The sequence below is a fragment of the Stegostoma tigrinum genome, chromosome 28, assembly GCF_030684315.1.
Source record: "Stegostoma tigrinum isolate sSteTig4 chromosome 28, sSteTig4.hap1, whole genome shotgun sequence".
Taxonomy (NCBI): domain Eukaryota; kingdom Metazoa; phylum Chordata; class Chondrichthyes; order Orectolobiformes; family Stegostomatidae; genus Stegostoma; species Stegostoma tigrinum.
This window is the reverse complement of record NC_081381.1, coordinates 38,761,671-38,778,509: the sequence shown is the minus strand read 5'-3', so window position 1 is coordinate 38,778,509 and position 16,839 is coordinate 38,761,671. Positions and strand designations below refer to the sequence as shown.

The 16,839-nt window shown below is 43.3% G+C and overlaps 1 protein-coding gene across 9 annotated transcripts in view; it reads right to left on the bottom strand.

Annotated features, from left to right (window-relative positions):
* disp3 (dispatched RND transporter family member 3) overlaps positions 1-16,839 on the bottom strand; it is a 443,035-nt gene that overhangs the window by 34,030 nt on the left and 392,166 nt on the right. For all 9 annotated transcript variants that reach the window (XM_059638085.1, XM_059638078.1, XM_059638077.1 and 6 more), the window contains one exon: positions 6,250-6,395. In XM_059638085.1, the coding sequence (XP_059494068.1) occupies positions 6,250-6,395 (146 nt within the window). The remainder of the gene's footprint in view (positions 1-6,249; positions 6,396-16,839) is intronic.

The window sequence follows — 16,839 nt, the reverse complement described above, 5'->3', positions numbered from 1 at the left end:
GAGATTGGAAGAACACGGCAAGCCAGGCAGCATCTGGAGGAAAGGAGCAGTCAAAATTTTGGATATTATCCTTCTTCAGGTCAGGTTGAGGGTAGGGGGAGCTGCAGATAAAGTGGGGTAGAAGGGCGGAGGCAGAATGGTGGTGATAGATGGACACTGGTGGTAGGTATGAACTGGTTGGTCGATGGGAGGGATGAATCCAATTGGTGGCTGGGCTGGGGCTGGATGGGAAGCTGGGGCAAAGTTTATTTGAAATTGTAGAACTCAATATTGAGTCCTCTGAGTTGTACGGTGCTCAGACAGAAGATAAGGTGTTGTCCTTCAAATTTGCGTTCCGAGTCGCTGTGATACTGGAGGAGGCCGAGGACGGACATGTCAGAGGGGAAGTGGGTGGGGATTTGAAATGGATGGTGACAAGGAGGTGGCAATTATAGGCTAGGTGGAGACGCTCAGTGAAACAGTCACCTAATCTTATGTTTGATCTCACCGATGTAGAGATGACCACATTGGGAGCACCGGGTATAATAGACAAGGTTGGAGGAGATTCAGGTGAAGCTCTGTCTCACTTGAAAGGGCTGTTTAGGGCCATGAATGGAGGTGAGGGAGGTAGTGTGTGGACAGATGTTGCATCTTTTACTGTTCCAGGGTAAGATGCCAGGTGGGTTTGAGTGATTGGTGAGGAGTGGGCACGAACTAAAAAATGGCAAAGGGATGGTGCTTTTGTAACGCAGAGAGGGGTGGGGAGTGGAAGATGTTCTGAGTGGTGGGGTCTAATTGGAGTTAGTTGAAGTGTTTGAGGATGATACATTGGATGTGGAAACTGATGGGGTTGAAAGTGAGGATAAAGGGGATCTTATCTTAATTATGTTTGGCAGGGTGTGTTGATTTAGAGCAGTGGAGCAGGGAAAGGAGGAGGCATAATGGAGGGCTGTCTGGATGACGGGGCAGAGGGAACAGCATTGTTTGAAAAAAGGTGACATCTAGGATGCTTGGCAGTGGAACATCTCGTCAGAGCAGATGCGATGGGGACAGAAAAATTAGGATAACGGGATGGAGTTTTTACAGGATACAGGGTGGGGAGAGGTGTAGGCTAGGTAGCTATGGAAGGCTGTGGGTTTCTAGTAAATGTCCTTCTGTAAACTGTCACCAGCATCAGAAATGGAAAGGTCAAGAAAGGGGAGGGAAGTGTCAGAGAGAGACTGAGTGAATTTGAGGGCAGGGTGGAAAGTGTTAGTGAAGTCGATGAACTGCTCCAATTCAGCCTGGGTGCAGGATGCAGGACTGATGCATCATCAATGTAACAGCGGAAGAGTTGGGGAACGGTACATACTGAAGAGGGACTGTTTGACATAACCGACAAACAGGCAGGCGTTGCTAGGGCCGACGTGCATGCCCATGGCAACTCCTAGATTTGGAGGAAGTGGGAAGAATTGAAAGAAAAGTTATTGGGGTGAGGACCGGATTGGCGAGGCGAAGGAGGGTATTGGTTGGGGTGGGGGGGGGGGCGCGAATTTGAGAGGAAATAATCTGAGGGCCTGTAGGCCGTCCTTGTGGGGCATGGTTGTGTATTGGGGTTGAACATCAATAGTAAAAATAAAGTGCTGGGGGGCCTGGGAGCTTGAAGATACCAAAGAGGTGGAGGGTGTGGTTTGTGTTTTGGATGTGGGTGGCGAGTGCTTCAAGCAAGGGGGAGAGAGTGGAGTCGAGGTAGGAAGAGCTGAGATCGGTAGGGCAGGAGATGATGAGTGCAGCCACCAACGAGATTCATTCCTCCCATCGACCAACCAGGTCATACCTAACACCGATGTCCACCTATCACCATGATTCTGCCTCCACCCCTTCCCCACACCCCCTTTATCTGCAGCTCCCCCTGCTGCCCACATCCAGTCCTGAAGAAGGGGAATACCCGAAATATTGACTGCTCCTTTCCTCCAGATGCTGCCTGGCTTGCTGTGTTCTTCCAGCCTCCTGTTTGTCTACCTTGGATTCCAGTATCTGCAGTTTTTTTGTCTCTAATGGATGAGATTTCCTGAGTGATATAAAGTGATAACTAATGTCTGAAGGAGAGAAATTCAGTGGCAACACATTTACACACTTCAACAAGAGAACTGACCTTCTATTGGAAATAGAAGCTTTGTTGATTTTTCCTTTACCAGCACAGGAATGCTAAGACTGATGGTAGCACATTTCAGTGGCTAGGTATCAATTAGCATTGGTAGAGACCAATGCTTTATGATGAATATAACTTCAGAAGCAGAAAAAAAATGTTATTTTGCAAAAGAAGTAAAAGTGGCCAACATGTATTAACAACCTTAAGATATACCATCGTGTTTCGTAGCCAATCAAGTACTTTTGAAGTATAGTCACTGGTGTGATATAGGAAATTAAAGCTCCAACAAACTACTTGGACCAGATATAATGGGAACTGCAGATGCTGGAGATTCCAAGATAATAAAATGTGAGGCTGGATGAACACAGCAGGCCAAGCAGCATCTCAGGAGCACAAAAGCTGACGTTTCGGGCCTAGACCCTTCATCAGAGAGGGGGATGGGGGGAGGGAACTGGAATAAATAGGGAGAGAGGGGGAGGCGGACCGAAGATGGAGAGCAAAGAAGATAGGTGGAGAGGGTGTAGGTGGGGAGGTAGGGAGGGGATAGGTCAGTCCAGGGAAGACGGACAGGTCAAGGAGGTGGGATGAGGTTAGTAGGTAGCTGGGGGTGCGGCTGGGGGTGGGAGGAAGGGATGGGTGAGAGGAAGAACCGGTTAGGGAGGCAGAGACAGGTTGGACTGGTTTTGGGATGCAGTGGGTGGGGGGGAAGAGCTGGGCTGGTTGTGTGGTGCAGTGGGGGGAGGGGATGAACTGGGCTGGTTTAGGGATGCAGTGGGGGAAGGGGAGATTTTGAAACTGGTGAAGTCCACATTGATACCATATGGCTGCAGGGTTCCCAGGCGGAATATGAGTTGCTGTTCCTGCAACCTTCGGGTGGCATCATTGTGGCAGTGCAGGAGGCCCATGATGGACATGTCATCAAGAGAATGGGAGGGGGAGTGGAAATGGTTTGCGACTGGGAGGTGCAGTTGTTTGTTGCGAACTGAGCGGAGGTGTTCTAATGTGGTATACTGCATCCACTGTACCCGGTGCGGCTTTCTCTACATTGGGGAAACCAAGCGGAGGCTTGGGGACCGCTTTGCAGAACACCTCCGCTCAGTTCGTAACAAACAACTGCACCTCCCAGTCGCAAACCATTTCCACTCCCCCTCCCATTCTCTTGATGACATGTCCATCATGGGCCTCCTGCACTGCCACAATGATGCCACCCGAAGGTTGCAGGAACAGCAACTCATATTCCGCCTGGGAACCCTGCAGCCATATGGTATCAATGTGGACTTCACCAGTTTCAAAATCTCCCCTTCCCCCACTGCATCCCTAAACCAGCCCAGTTCATCCCCTCCCCCCACTGCACCACACAACCAGCCCAGCTCTTCCCCCCCACCCACTGCATCCCAAAACCAGTCCAACCTGTCTCTGCCTCCCTAACCGGTTCTTCCTCTCACCCATCCCTTCCTCCCACCCCCAGCCGCACCCCCAGCTACCTACTAACCTCATCCCACCTCCTTGACCTGTCCGTCTTCCCTGGACTGACCTATCCCCTCCCTACCTCCCCACCTACACCCTCTCCACCTATCTTCTTTGCTCTCCATCTTCGGTCCGCCTCCCCCTCTCTCCCTATTTATTCCAGTTCCCTCCCCCCATCCCCCTCTCTGATGAAGGGTCTAGGCCCGAAACGTCAGCTTTTGTGCTCCTGAGATGCTGCTTGGCCTGCTGTGTTCATCCAGCCTCACATTTTATTACTTGGACCAGATAATCTGTTTTAGTGTTATGGGGTGAATGCCATGTAACGGTAGTGGGTGATTACTGCCCACTCTCTTAGTTATGGATGAAACCTGTCTTTGAGGTAGTAACTTGCCCAAGAGCATTTGTACTGTTGTAGCCTTGTGTTGTGCGTTCCAGCCCCAATTAAAATTCAGAATCCTGGATTGATTGTATTTTAATTTATGTCTTTTCTTTTATATTAAAAAAGAATGAAATTACAGTAATTCAATATCAAGCTAGAGTGAACAATAAACAGATCCTGTATTTGTCTTAGTTTCTCAGATTCATTTGTATGAGTTCTTCCTTTGGAGTTTATATTAAAACGTTCAGAGAAACCGATCCTGAGCTCGGTCCTATGTCACCACTGTTATGTGTTCATCGAGACTTGACATTATCACAGCAAGTGTATCCTTTTTTTGGGATTTTAAACGAATGTTTAAGTAAACCATATAAAATTGTAATATTTTTCCACTAGCAGGGTTACTTTGTCATGTATTAAGGATATTGAAGCCATAGAAACGTTGCAACATAAATAATAATTCATGATATTATGGTTGTGAAGGTATAGCAAATATGAGATATTCGTAAATATGGTATTAGTATTTCCAGAGAGCAAAGTAAGTCAAAGAGTATATCTACTAAAATTACAAATTGGAGGTTTGAAAGGGTACACATTATTTCCAGTTGGCAGGAATTGGTAATTAAGTAGCATAATTTGGGTCAGCATGGACAAAATGGGCCAAATGGCCCTAATCTGCGCTGTATCATTTCTATGATTTTTATGGTTCTGATAAAGAAGTTCATGGGCATTGCATTACATAGGTAGATATCATTAGGGCATTAAGAGGTTGGTTGAGATCCAATATGCCCTGCAATAAAATTTTTAGAGTGTAAAGGCAAAATGGCACAGAGTAATTTAAAAAAAACATCATTTTGGGGTTTCGTTACGCTTGTTCAGTGAGTTGGTGCAATTCCACAATGCTAGTGTTTTAAACAGATGCTGTTGAAACTTTCTTGCAGATTGAACAGCATTTTCCAGCCACATAGATGTCCCTTCTCCTGAGATTTGTGATTCAGGTTCTGTCTTTGGTTAAGAGTGGAAAGCAGTCCTACTCTTAGAAACATGGAAATCCAGAGTTTGGAGCAGCCATTAGGCCTTTCCTGCCTGCACTGCCACTAACTATGATAATGGCTGTTCATCCAATTAAGTACCCTGTTCCTGCTTTCAGCCAATATCTTGTGATTCCTTAGTCCTAAGAAGTTTATCTACATCCTTTTTGAAAGTCTCCAGCAATTTGGCCTCAAAAGTTTCCTGTGGCAGAGAATTCCACAGGCTCACAACTCTGTTTGGGGTGAAGAAATATCTCTTCATTTCTGTCCTAAAAAGCTTTTCCTGGATCCTTAGACTCTTGGCTCTGGACTCCCTGGTGATTGAGAACATCCATCCTACATTTCCCTTGTTTAATCCTGTTAGAATTTTACAGGTTTATATGAGATCTCTTTCATTGTTCATACAGATCCAGTTTTTCCCCATACATCAGATCCACCATTCCAAGAATCAGTCCGGTAAACCTTCTTTGCGCTCTCTCAATAGCCATAATATCCCTTCTCAGAAAAGGTGACCAAGGCTGCACACAATAAGCCCATACATCTGTTCACCTAAAACAATATCCTTGAACTTTTTTTATCTTAATGAATTTTGGCCAGCTTTACATCTTTTCAAAGTAAAGTTTTTTTTCTACTGTTCCTGAAGTTATATTCACCACACAATTGCAGAAAGACATCCATACTCTTGTACTCAAATCCTCTTGCTATAAAGGCCAATCAACATACTCAGACAAAAACATACTATTTGACTTCTTCACTGCTGCTGTATTTGCACACCTACTTTCAAAAAGTGGTGTGCAAGGATACCCAGGTCTCATTGCATATCTCCCTTTCCCAATTTATTGCTATTCAGATGATAATCAGGCTTCCCGTTTTGCTGCCAAAATCTGCAGCACATTTGTCCACTTACTTGTCCAAATCACAATAAAGCTTCTCTTCATCATACTCACAGCAGATCGTCCCAACCAGCTATGTGTCATCTGAAAGCTTGGAGATACTTAGCTTCCTCATCTAAATTACTAATGTAGGTGAGTAGGTCTTGAGTTGACAGACACCACACAGGAACACTAAAAGCATGCAAACTAATTATTTGTTGTATCGCTGTTTGTGCTACATTGACAACAATAGTTGATGGAAGCTGGGTGTTGCTTTTCCTGCAAAAATGCCATTGCAAGAAACAAAGGCAACTTGTTTTGAGTGAGCAGCTTTGGGACAAATGAAATCATGATGTTAATAAAGTTCTTTATATCCTTATTTTGAAAGCTTACAGATTCAAAGGCCATTGAAATCCACTGGACTTTGCCATCTTTTACTCCAACAGCACCATGAGACAGTTGTCCAGGAAGCAAGTTAGGCTCTGGAATACTCTTACACTCTGGGTGTAACATTTGCACGAAAGTTGAAACGCTGTAACCTAGGAAATAAAAAGAACTTAATATTACTTACAAGCATTCCCAAGTTAGCATTTGATAGAAAGACAAAAATAAAATCTATATATGGGCTTCAGCAAAGTGATTGACAAGCTTCCACATGGTAGATTGCTCAGTAAGGTTAGATCTTTTGGGATCCAACAGGAACTAGCTGATTGGATACAAACCACACAACCAGGCCAGCTCTTCCCCTCCACCCAATGCATCCCAAAACCAGTCCAACCTGTCTCTGCTTCCCTAACCTGTTCTTCCTCTCACCCATCCCTTCCTCCCACCCCAAGCCGCACCTCCATCTCCTACCTACTAACCTCATCCCACCTCCTTGAACTGTTCGTCTTCCCTGGACTGACCTATCCCCTCCCTACCTCCCCACCTACACTCTCCTCTCCACCTATCTTCTTTTCTCTCCATCTTCGGTCCGCCTCCCCCTCTCTCCCTATTTATTCCAGAACCCTCCCTCTCTGATGAAGGGTCTAGGCCCGAAACGTCAGCTTTTGTGCTCCTGAGATGCTGCTGGGCCTGCTGTGTTCATCCAGCCTCACATTTTATTATCTTGGATTCTCCAGCATCTGCAGTTCCCATTATCACACTGGACACAAAATTGGCTTGAAGGTAGGAGACAGGGGGCAGTGGTAGACAGTTGCTTGCGACCAGCTGTGTGTCATAAGGATTGGTGCTGGGTCCACTGCTTTTCATCTTTTATATAAATGATTTGGATTTGAATGTAGAAGGTATAGTTAATAAGTTTGAAGATGACTCCAAAATAGGTGGTGTAGTGGACAGCGATGAAGTCCTTGATCAGATGGGTTAATGGGCCGAGGAGTGGCAGATGGAGTTTAACTTCAGTAAATATGAGGTGTTGCATTTTGATAAGGCAAACTGGGGCAGGACTTAAGAAACCTAGTGGTGCAGGTGCATTGTTCCTTGAAAGTGGAGTTGTAGGTGGACAGGGTGGTGAAGAAGCCTTTTGACATACTGCCATTGATCAACACACTAAGTATAAGAGTTGGGATGTCATGTTGCGGCTCTACAGGATATTGGTTAGGCCACTTTTAGAATAATGTGAGCAATTCTGGTCGTCCTTCTATAGGAAGGATGTTGTTAAACTTGAGAGGGTGCAGAAAAGATTTCTAAGGATGTTGCTGGGGCTGGAGGATGTGAATTAAAGGGAGAGGCTGAATAGACTGGGGCTTTTTTCCCTAGGGTGTCGGAGGCTGAAGGGTGACCTTGAACAGGTTTATAAAATCATGAGTGGCATGGATAATAGCCAAGGTGTTTTTCCTAAGATACAGGGGCAGAATCAGGCCATTTGGCTCATTGAGTCTGCCCTGCCATTCAATTATGGTTGATATGTTTCTCAACCCATTTTCCTGTATTGTCCCCATAATCTTTCATACCTTTGCTAGTCAAGAACCTATCTCCGTCTTAAATACACTCAATGACTTGGCTTCCACAGACTTGTCTTAATGAATTCCACAGATTAACTACCCTCTACCTGAAGAAATGTCTCTCCTCACTCCATTCTAAAGGGTCATCCCTTCACTCTAAGGCTGTGGTTTGGATCCTAGTCTCTCTACTAGTTGAAACATATTCTCCATGTCTACTCTATTCAGACCCCTCTGTATTCAGTAAGTTTCAATGAGATATGCTCCCCAGCCTTCTAAGCTCCATCGAGTACAGAATCAGAGTCCTCAACCACTCCTTAAATGACACTTAATGCCCAGGGCAATTCTTGTAACCTTCCTGGGGCCCGCTTCAAGGCTAGCACACCCTTCCTCAGATGCAGGGCTGAAAAATGCTTACATATTCTAAATATTCTGACCAGAGTGCTAACAGCCCCAGCAGGTACATCACTGCTGTTGTATTCTAATCCTCTCAAAATGAATGCTAACACTGCACTTACCTTCCAGCTGCCAACTGAACATGCCATGTTAACCTTAAGAGAATCTTGAACTTGGAATAGTCTACAGCTCTATTCTTCCTACCAAAGTGCATAGCCTCACACTTTCCTACATTGTATTCCATCTGTCACTTCTTTGCCCACTCTTCTAGAAGGTGCAAGACCTTCAGCAGGCTCCCAGCCTCCTCAACACTACCTATCTGCCCACCTATCTTGATCTCCTGTGAAAAACAAAGAAATAGATAAAAGAGCTTAGACTAATTTGTGGGAAATAGCAAGGAAAATCTTGATGGATGTCCAAGCCATTCCCACACCTGCCCCTCCCACCAAAACACAGGCCAGGTAACTGGAATTAGTCAAACAGATCCTCTGGTCTTGGCAGTTCTATAGTATCGATCTTTTGTACAAAGAAAGATAAAGTATAGTCAGCATTTTTCTATTTCCAATGTTTCTGTAACCAAACAACTACAGTTTTCAAAGAAAATTTAAAAACATTTAAATATTTTCCTGGAGATTCATTAATTTCTGGAGAACCCAGGGCAAACCTGGAGAGTTGGCAACTCTGTCATAGATCACGAGAGTGCAAAACAAGCTAGCTGAATGGGGACATTAATGAAATTTAAAACATTTGGAAGATGAAACAAGGATTTAGGCTAATAAATAATTGACAATTGTCAGTTTGTTGTCAGAAAACATGGGCTTAGCCTTTCTGATCCTGCTTCATGATTTTTTTGGCTTTCCTGTAAACCTTTGACTATAACACATGTATCAACGTTCATCAACCCACATAAAAAATAGCTAAGGATGCAGAGGCCTCATTACAATGTGATACTGAAAGGAAAACTGTTTATAACAACTTCAGAAATTGAAATACTGAACATTGATAAAATAGAATACTGACAATAGATGAGGGGTATAAAGCTGCAAAAAAATCACAATATTCTGGAGCTCTTTTAAGAGCCACACATATGGCTCAATAATTTATACTATCAATGTACAGACCGTATACGGTATCCAACTGCCAATGTGTCATATTATATGAAACGATTCCATGGCAATATTTTAAAGCTGAGCAGGGGTATTCTCCTTACATCCTGTTCAATATTTATATCTCTTGATGTAATTAAAACAGCTCACTTGGTTATTTATGCATTATTGATTGTAGAGCCTTGCTGTATACAAATTGGCTGCTTTGTTTCCGAAATTAGATATTAAGACCAGAAGGCCATAAGAAATAGGAACAGCGGTAGACATTTTGGCCCCTTGAGCCTGGTCATCCATTCAATAGGATCATAGCTGATGCAACATTCCTCTAATTCACATTCCTGAGTTTTATCCAGGACCCTTGATTCCCCTACTGATCAAGAATCTATCTGAGCTTTAAATGTACACAAGACATCTACCTCCACAGCTCATAGTGGCAACAAGTTCGAAAGACTTATAAATCTTTAAGAGAAGAAACTTCTCCACATCTCAATCTTAAATTAACACCCCTTCATTTTGAGACAATTCCGTCTAATTCTAGGCTCTTCCCATGAAGGGAACTATCCTCCTAATATTTACCATGTTAAGCCCTAAAAGAATCCTACTTGCTCTGATGAGATTACCTCTCATTCTTCTAAACTCCAGCTCCAACATGTTTAGCTTTTGCTTATAACATAATCTGCCATTCCAGGCATTGTCCTGGTGAACCTTCTCTGAAGTGCGTCCTTTAAAATGATATCTCTCCTTATATAAGAGACCAAAACTGCTCTCAGTACTGCACATGTGGTCTTACTTGCACTTTGCGCAGATGCAGTAAGACTTCTCTACTCTAATACTCCGACCCTCTTGAAATAATAGCGAACATTCCATTAGCCTTCCTGGTTTTTTGCTGGACCTGTGTGCTAGCTGTCTGTGTTTTGTGCACAAGTCCCTTGGTATTGCAGCTTTCTGTAGCTTTTCTCTAATTAAATTCAGAAGTAATTATTTGGATGAGGTTGTGAAAAGTGCATTTAATATTCTACATTGCAGAAATCTTTTCACACTCTTGGGATGAAATTCATACCACACATATATGACCAGTTGACACAATGTCGCTGATGAAGGTGCTCGCATATTTCGGCCTTTGGTGAATGTTTCTTCACATTCCAACATTAAACTGTTCCACATCTTTTGGATTCTATCCTTGAAAGTTTTTGCTTACACATATCCAAGACCTGAGCAACACTACTCTGACTGCCAGGAATAACTGCAATGTCAGTGTTGACTGTTTTCACATCATACTGGGAACTGGGTGGGTTTTGTAAATGTCCAAGGTTTTCTTTGGATTGTCTTGCTGGTTTCACATTCTACATTTTTTGATCCATTCTTTCAACTACTTTCAGCTATCCAACCCTCCTCATGAATGTGGATGACAATGCCGTTATGAAATTTTTCTTGGGAAGAGATTTATGCTTGAATATCACCTTTCGCTTTAATCTTTGTCATTGTACCACACAAGACAGAACCACCACAAACAAAATTTTTCTTGCCGCCAGTCATCTTTAAAAGTTTTCAATAGGCCTCCGAATAGTTTCAGATATGTAGAGGAAAGGATAGCAAAGATGATTCTTGATAGGAGTGAGAGAGACAGGGTAGTTGTCATGGGGGACTTCAACTTTCCAAATATTGACTGGGAACACTATAGTTTGAGTACTATAGATGGGTCAGTTTTTGTCCAATGTGTGCAGGAGGGCTTCCTGACACAGTATGTAGACAGGCCAACAAGGGGCGAAGCCACATAGATTTGGTACTGGGTAATGAGCCCGGCCAGGTGTTAGATTTGGAAGTAGGTGAGCATTTTGGTGATAGTGATCACAATTCTGTTATGTTTACTTTAGTGATGGAAAGGGATAGGTGTATACCACTGGGCAAGAGCTATAGCTGGGGGAAAGGCAATTACGATGAGATTAGGCAAGAAGTAGGGAGCATAGGATGGGGAAGGAAACTGCAGGGGATGGGCACATTAGAAATGTGGAGCTTATTCAAGGAAAAGCTCCTGTGTGTTCTAGATAAGTATGTACCTGTCAGGCAGGGAGGAAACTGTAGAGTGTGGGAGCCGTGGTTTACGAAGGAGGTGGAATCTCTGGTCAAGAGGAAGAAGGCGGCTTATGTTAGGATGAGATGTGAAGGCTCAGTTAGGGCACTTGAGGGTTACAAGGTAGGCAGGAAAGACCTAAAGAGAGAGCTCAGAAGAGCCAGGAGGAGACATGAGAAGCTGTTGGTGGATAGGATCAGGGTAAACCCTAAGGCTTTCTATAGGTATTTAAGGAATAAAAGAATGACGAGAGTAAGATTAGGGCCAATCAAGAATAGTAGTGGGAAGTTGTGTGTGGAGTCAGAGGAGATAGGGGGAAGCACTAAATGAATATTTTTCGACAGTATTCACTCTAGAAAACGACAATGTTGTCGAGGAGAATACTGAGATACAGGTTACTAGACTAGGTGGGATTGAGGTTCACAAGGAAGAGGTATTAGAAATCCTACAGAGTGTGAAAATAGATAAGTCCCCTGGGCCATATGGGATTTATCCTAGGATCCTCTGGGAAGCCAGGGAGGAGATTGCCGAGCCTTTGGCATTGATCTTTAACTCATCATTGTCTATAGGAATAGTGCCAGAAAACTAGCAAATGTGGCTCCCCTGTTCAAGAAGGGGAGTAGAGAAAACCCTGGTAATTATAGACCAGTGAGCCTTACTTCAGTTGTTGGTAAATTGTTGGAAAAGGTTATAAGAGATAGGATTTATAATCATGTAGAAAAGAATAATTTGATTAGGGATAGTCAGCACGGTTTTGTGAAGCGTAGGTCGTGCCTCACAAACCTTATTGAGTTCTTTGAGAAGGTGACCAAACAGGTAGATGAGAGTAAGCCGGTTGATGTGGCTTATATGGATTTCAGCAAGGCGTTTGATGAGGTTCCCCACAGTAGGCTATTGTACAAAATGCGGAGGAATGGGATTGTGGGAGATATAGCAGTTTGGATCAGAAATTGGCTTGCTGAAAGATGACAGAGGGTGGTGGTTGATGAGAAATGTTCATCCTGGAGACCAGTTACTAGTGGTGTACCACAAGGGTCGGTGTTGGGTCCACTGCTGTTTGTCATTTTTATAAACGACCTGGATGAGGGCTTAGAAGGATGGGTTGGTAAATTTGCAGACGACACTAAGGTCAGTGGAGTTGTGGATAGTGACAAAGGATGTTGTAGGTTGCAGACAGACATAGATAAGCTGCAGAGCTGGGCTGAGAGGTGGCAAATGGAGTTTAATGCAGACAAGTGTGAGGTGATGCACTTTGGTAGGAATAACCAGAAAGCAAAGTACTGGACTAATGGTAAGATTCTTGGTAGTGTAGATGAGCAGAGAGACCTCGGTGTCCATGTACACAGATCCTTGAAAGTTGCCACCCAGGTTGACAGGGTTGTTAAGAAGGCACACAGTGTTTTAGCTTTTATTAATAGAGGGATCGAGTTCCGGAACCATGAGGTTATGCTGCAGCTGTACAAAACTCTGGTGCAGTCGCACTTGGAGTATTGTGTACAGTTCTGGTCACCACATTATAAGATGGATGTGGAAGCTTTGGAAAGGGTGCAGAGGAGATTTACGAGGATGTTGCCTGGTATGGAGGGAAGGTCTTCGGAGGAAAGGCTGAGGGACTTGAGGCTGTTTTTGTTAGAGAGAAGAAGGTTGAGAGGTGACTTAATTGAGACATATAAGATAATCAGAGGGTTAGATAGGGTGGATAGGGACAGCCTTTCTCCTAGGATGGTAACGGCGAGCACAAGGGGGTATAGCTTTAAATTGAGGGGTGAAAGATATAGGACAGATGTCAGAGGTAGTTTCTTCACTCAGAGAGTAGTAAGGGTATGGAACGCTTTGCCTGCAACGGTAGTAGATTTGCCAACTTTAAGTACATTTAAGTCGTCATTGGACAAGCATATGGATGTACATGGAATAGCATAGGTTAGATGGGCTTCAGATCAGTATGACAGGTTGACACAACATTGAGGGCCGAAGGGCCTGTACTGTGCTGTAACGTTTTATGTTCTTTCCTGCTCCTCCAATGCTGCCTGGCCTGCTGTGTTCCTCCAGCCCCTCACTGTATTATCTAAAACATTAGTTCGGCCACATTCTGGGCACCACACTATAGAAAAGGTGTCAAGGCTTTTGAGAGGGTGCAGGAAGGGTTTACTGGGATGTTGCCTGGATTGCAGTGTGTTAGCTATAAGGAGAGGGAGGACAAATGCCAGACCCTGAGGGGCAACTTGATAGAAGTTTATAAAATTATGAAGGGCTTAAATAGGATTGACAGATGGAGTTTTTATTTCCAAGGGTGGAAATGTCAAATACTAGACAGCATAGGTTTAAGGTGAGAGGGGGAAAGCTTAAAGGAGATATGTGAGGGATTTTTTTTACACAGAGGGTGGTAGGTACCTGGAACATGCTACAGGGGAGATGGTAGAAACAGATACAATAGCAAAGTTTAAGAGGCATTTAAATAAACTCATGCGCAGGCAGGAGTAAAGGAATATGGACCATGTGAGGACAAAGGGGATTTCTTTAGAATAGCATCATGGTCAGCACAGGCATGGTGGGCTGAAGGGCCTGTTCCTGTGTGCTGTTCTATGTCTATTTTCTAGAAGGACAAGGCCAGCAGATGCAAGGAAACACCATCACCCCTGGCTTCTCTCCCCACACACTGCCCTGACTTGAAACTGTAATGCCAAATTCCTAAATCTCCCTTCCTAACAGCAATGCCCGTGTCCCTACACCCCTTACACTGTAGTCGTTCAAAAAAGCAGCTCTACCACTGCCTTCTGCAGGGCAAATAAGGATGGGCTAGGCAGTGACACTCATCCCCTGTGAAAGAACACATGCTTTTGAAGAAAAACAGTGAATGGATGTTCAAGGATAGACAATTTGATTTGTGAAGCAAAATCTTGGATTGTAAGTACCCAACATAACAACAAAGCAAAAATTGAATTGATATGCCGACATGATGCATTGATGAGCTGTGACTTTCTGATCACATTTTTAATGTAAAATTGCAACTCTGCGTGAAGCAAAGATTTCAAAGAAAGGTTAAAGTAGGGTATACGTGGAACTAAAGAGCTTCATGCTGAGTTCTGTAACAGAAAGTAAAAGGGTGTCTTTCGTGCTGATGAAGTGATATATTTTGACACAAGTACAGAAGGCAACAAAAGCACACATGATTACCTTGATTGAATGAGAATTATCTGAGGAGTATATCCTCCATGAATCTTTTTGGTTCTTCTCCATTTTCCCACTGACTTCCGCATCAAAGCAATGCCACTGACAAAGTTCCTCAACTAGTTTTTCATCAAGTTCTGTTTTCCTCAACTAAAATTTTGTTCTGTTTCAGTTAATTCAAGTGGTATTTATCTCTTCACCCTTACAGTAATGAGAGAGTTTTGACCGGGATGTGTAATTGTAGTGCAGTTAATGTGTTTGAACCTGCCCCTGTGAGCCCTTTTTCCTTTTATCTACATATTATATGCCTGCTGGAACATAGCTTCTACAATTGCTATGCAGTCCTCTCTGGTTGGAGATTTATGACTCAACCATTATTAAAAACAAAATTTTGGGGTTGACTTGCTCACTAAGCTGGTAAGTTCATTCGCAAATGTTTTATCAACTTGTTACGCAACGTCATCAGTGTGCCTCCGGTGAAGCGTCTGCGCTGTGTCCCACATGCTATTTATGTGTCTCGGCTTGCTGGGGTGGGTGGGTGTCATGTCCGGGTTTGTTTCTTAGTGATTGGTATAGGGTGTCCAGCTCTACATGTTTGTCAATGGAGTTCCAGTCTGAGAGCCAGGCCTCCAGGAATTCTCATGCACTTCTTTGCTTGGCTTGTCCTATAATGGCTACATTGTCCCAGTTGAATTGGTGTCCCTCTCTGTCCCTGTGTATTGAACTGAAGTGATCGTTGATCATGTCTCTTGGTAGCCAGTAGGTGTTCATGAATCCTGATGGCTTGTTTCCTTCTGGTTTGCCCAATGTTTTTGGCAGTCTTTACATGATACCTTATAAGTAATGTTGGCTCTGTTAACTCTAAACTGGAAGACCCCATCTACTCATAAACAACATGCTCACTGGCAAAAAGTTCACCAGGGAGGAGGCGAACACCAACAAACCAATCTTCCTGGACGTGATGGTCAAACGTATGGCCAATGGTGAGCTCTAGACCAGCATACACAGGAAGACCACCCATATGGATCAGGTACTCAACTACAATAGCAAACATCCCAATACCCACAAACAGAGCTGTGTCAAAACACTGTTCAATGAATTGCAACACATTGCAGCACCCAGGAGCTACGCAAAGTTGAGGAAGAAAGCCTACATAGCATCTTTAGAAACAACAGTTACCCAAAAAAGCATAACCCATCAATACTGACACAACAGACCACAACAGGAAGGCACAACACGTCCGCAGACACTAGTCACCCTTCCATACATTGAGGATGTATCAGAAATGACCAACAGATTACTCCGCCCATTGGGAACCATGGTTAGTCCACAAATCAACAGCTACGTTACAACAGCTACTGATAAGAATAGAGGATCCAATAACCACAACAAACAGATGGGCTTCAGATTGGTATGACAGGTCGGCACAACATCGAGGGTCGAAGGGCCTGTACTGTGCTGTAACGTTCTATGTTCTATAGATGTGTTTATCGCTACTCTTGGTCTCATTTACTGCCATGTATAAGTTTATCAGTGTCATTCATATTTCCAACGCATGAACAATTTGCATTGTTTACTTGATAAAATATGACAAATTTGATGAAATTTAATAATTGATTACTATTGACTTCAAAATATATAATGTGAAATATTAATTTTTGAATAAGTACTGAATCACAGATTTTTATGAATCTTGAGTACCATTTGGTATCGGCCTTAAATTTGGAATACTATTTTTCTTCTTTAATGAGGCCACAGAATTGGATAATTACAAGGGTGGCATCATTATTTTTTGCTGAAGTTTGTTCACCAATTCTGCTACCTTTAAATTAAGATGTGTACATGTTATTCTTTCTGAAGGTATTGTGTTAGATCATGTGATACACTTAGCCTCGTTGATTGGTTCTGGGTGTAGCACTGAAATGCTGGACCCATGTGCAGCTTTTAGCTAGGGTCCTTGGACGCGCTGCATTTATTGGGCTCTCTAAAGCCATGAACTCTGATTGCTGGGCCCTGATGTACCCACATGTCCTACGTCCTGGGACGGCTAGGTACTTATGCTAGAATTGGTGGAAGAAAAATCTAAAGATTCCCGCAGGTGCCTTTAAATTAATGAATTGTAGCAATTGCTGGTAAGTAATTAATTATCACAAAGTAGCTTGAAAATCTACTCTTACATGAGATACAGGGAAACTTATGTATTTTTAGGCCAAAGGTAATGGGGCTGACTTTTACAACGATCAACTTTAACATGAATATTTAAATATAAGTCATATACTTAAATATATAGATGCACATAGAT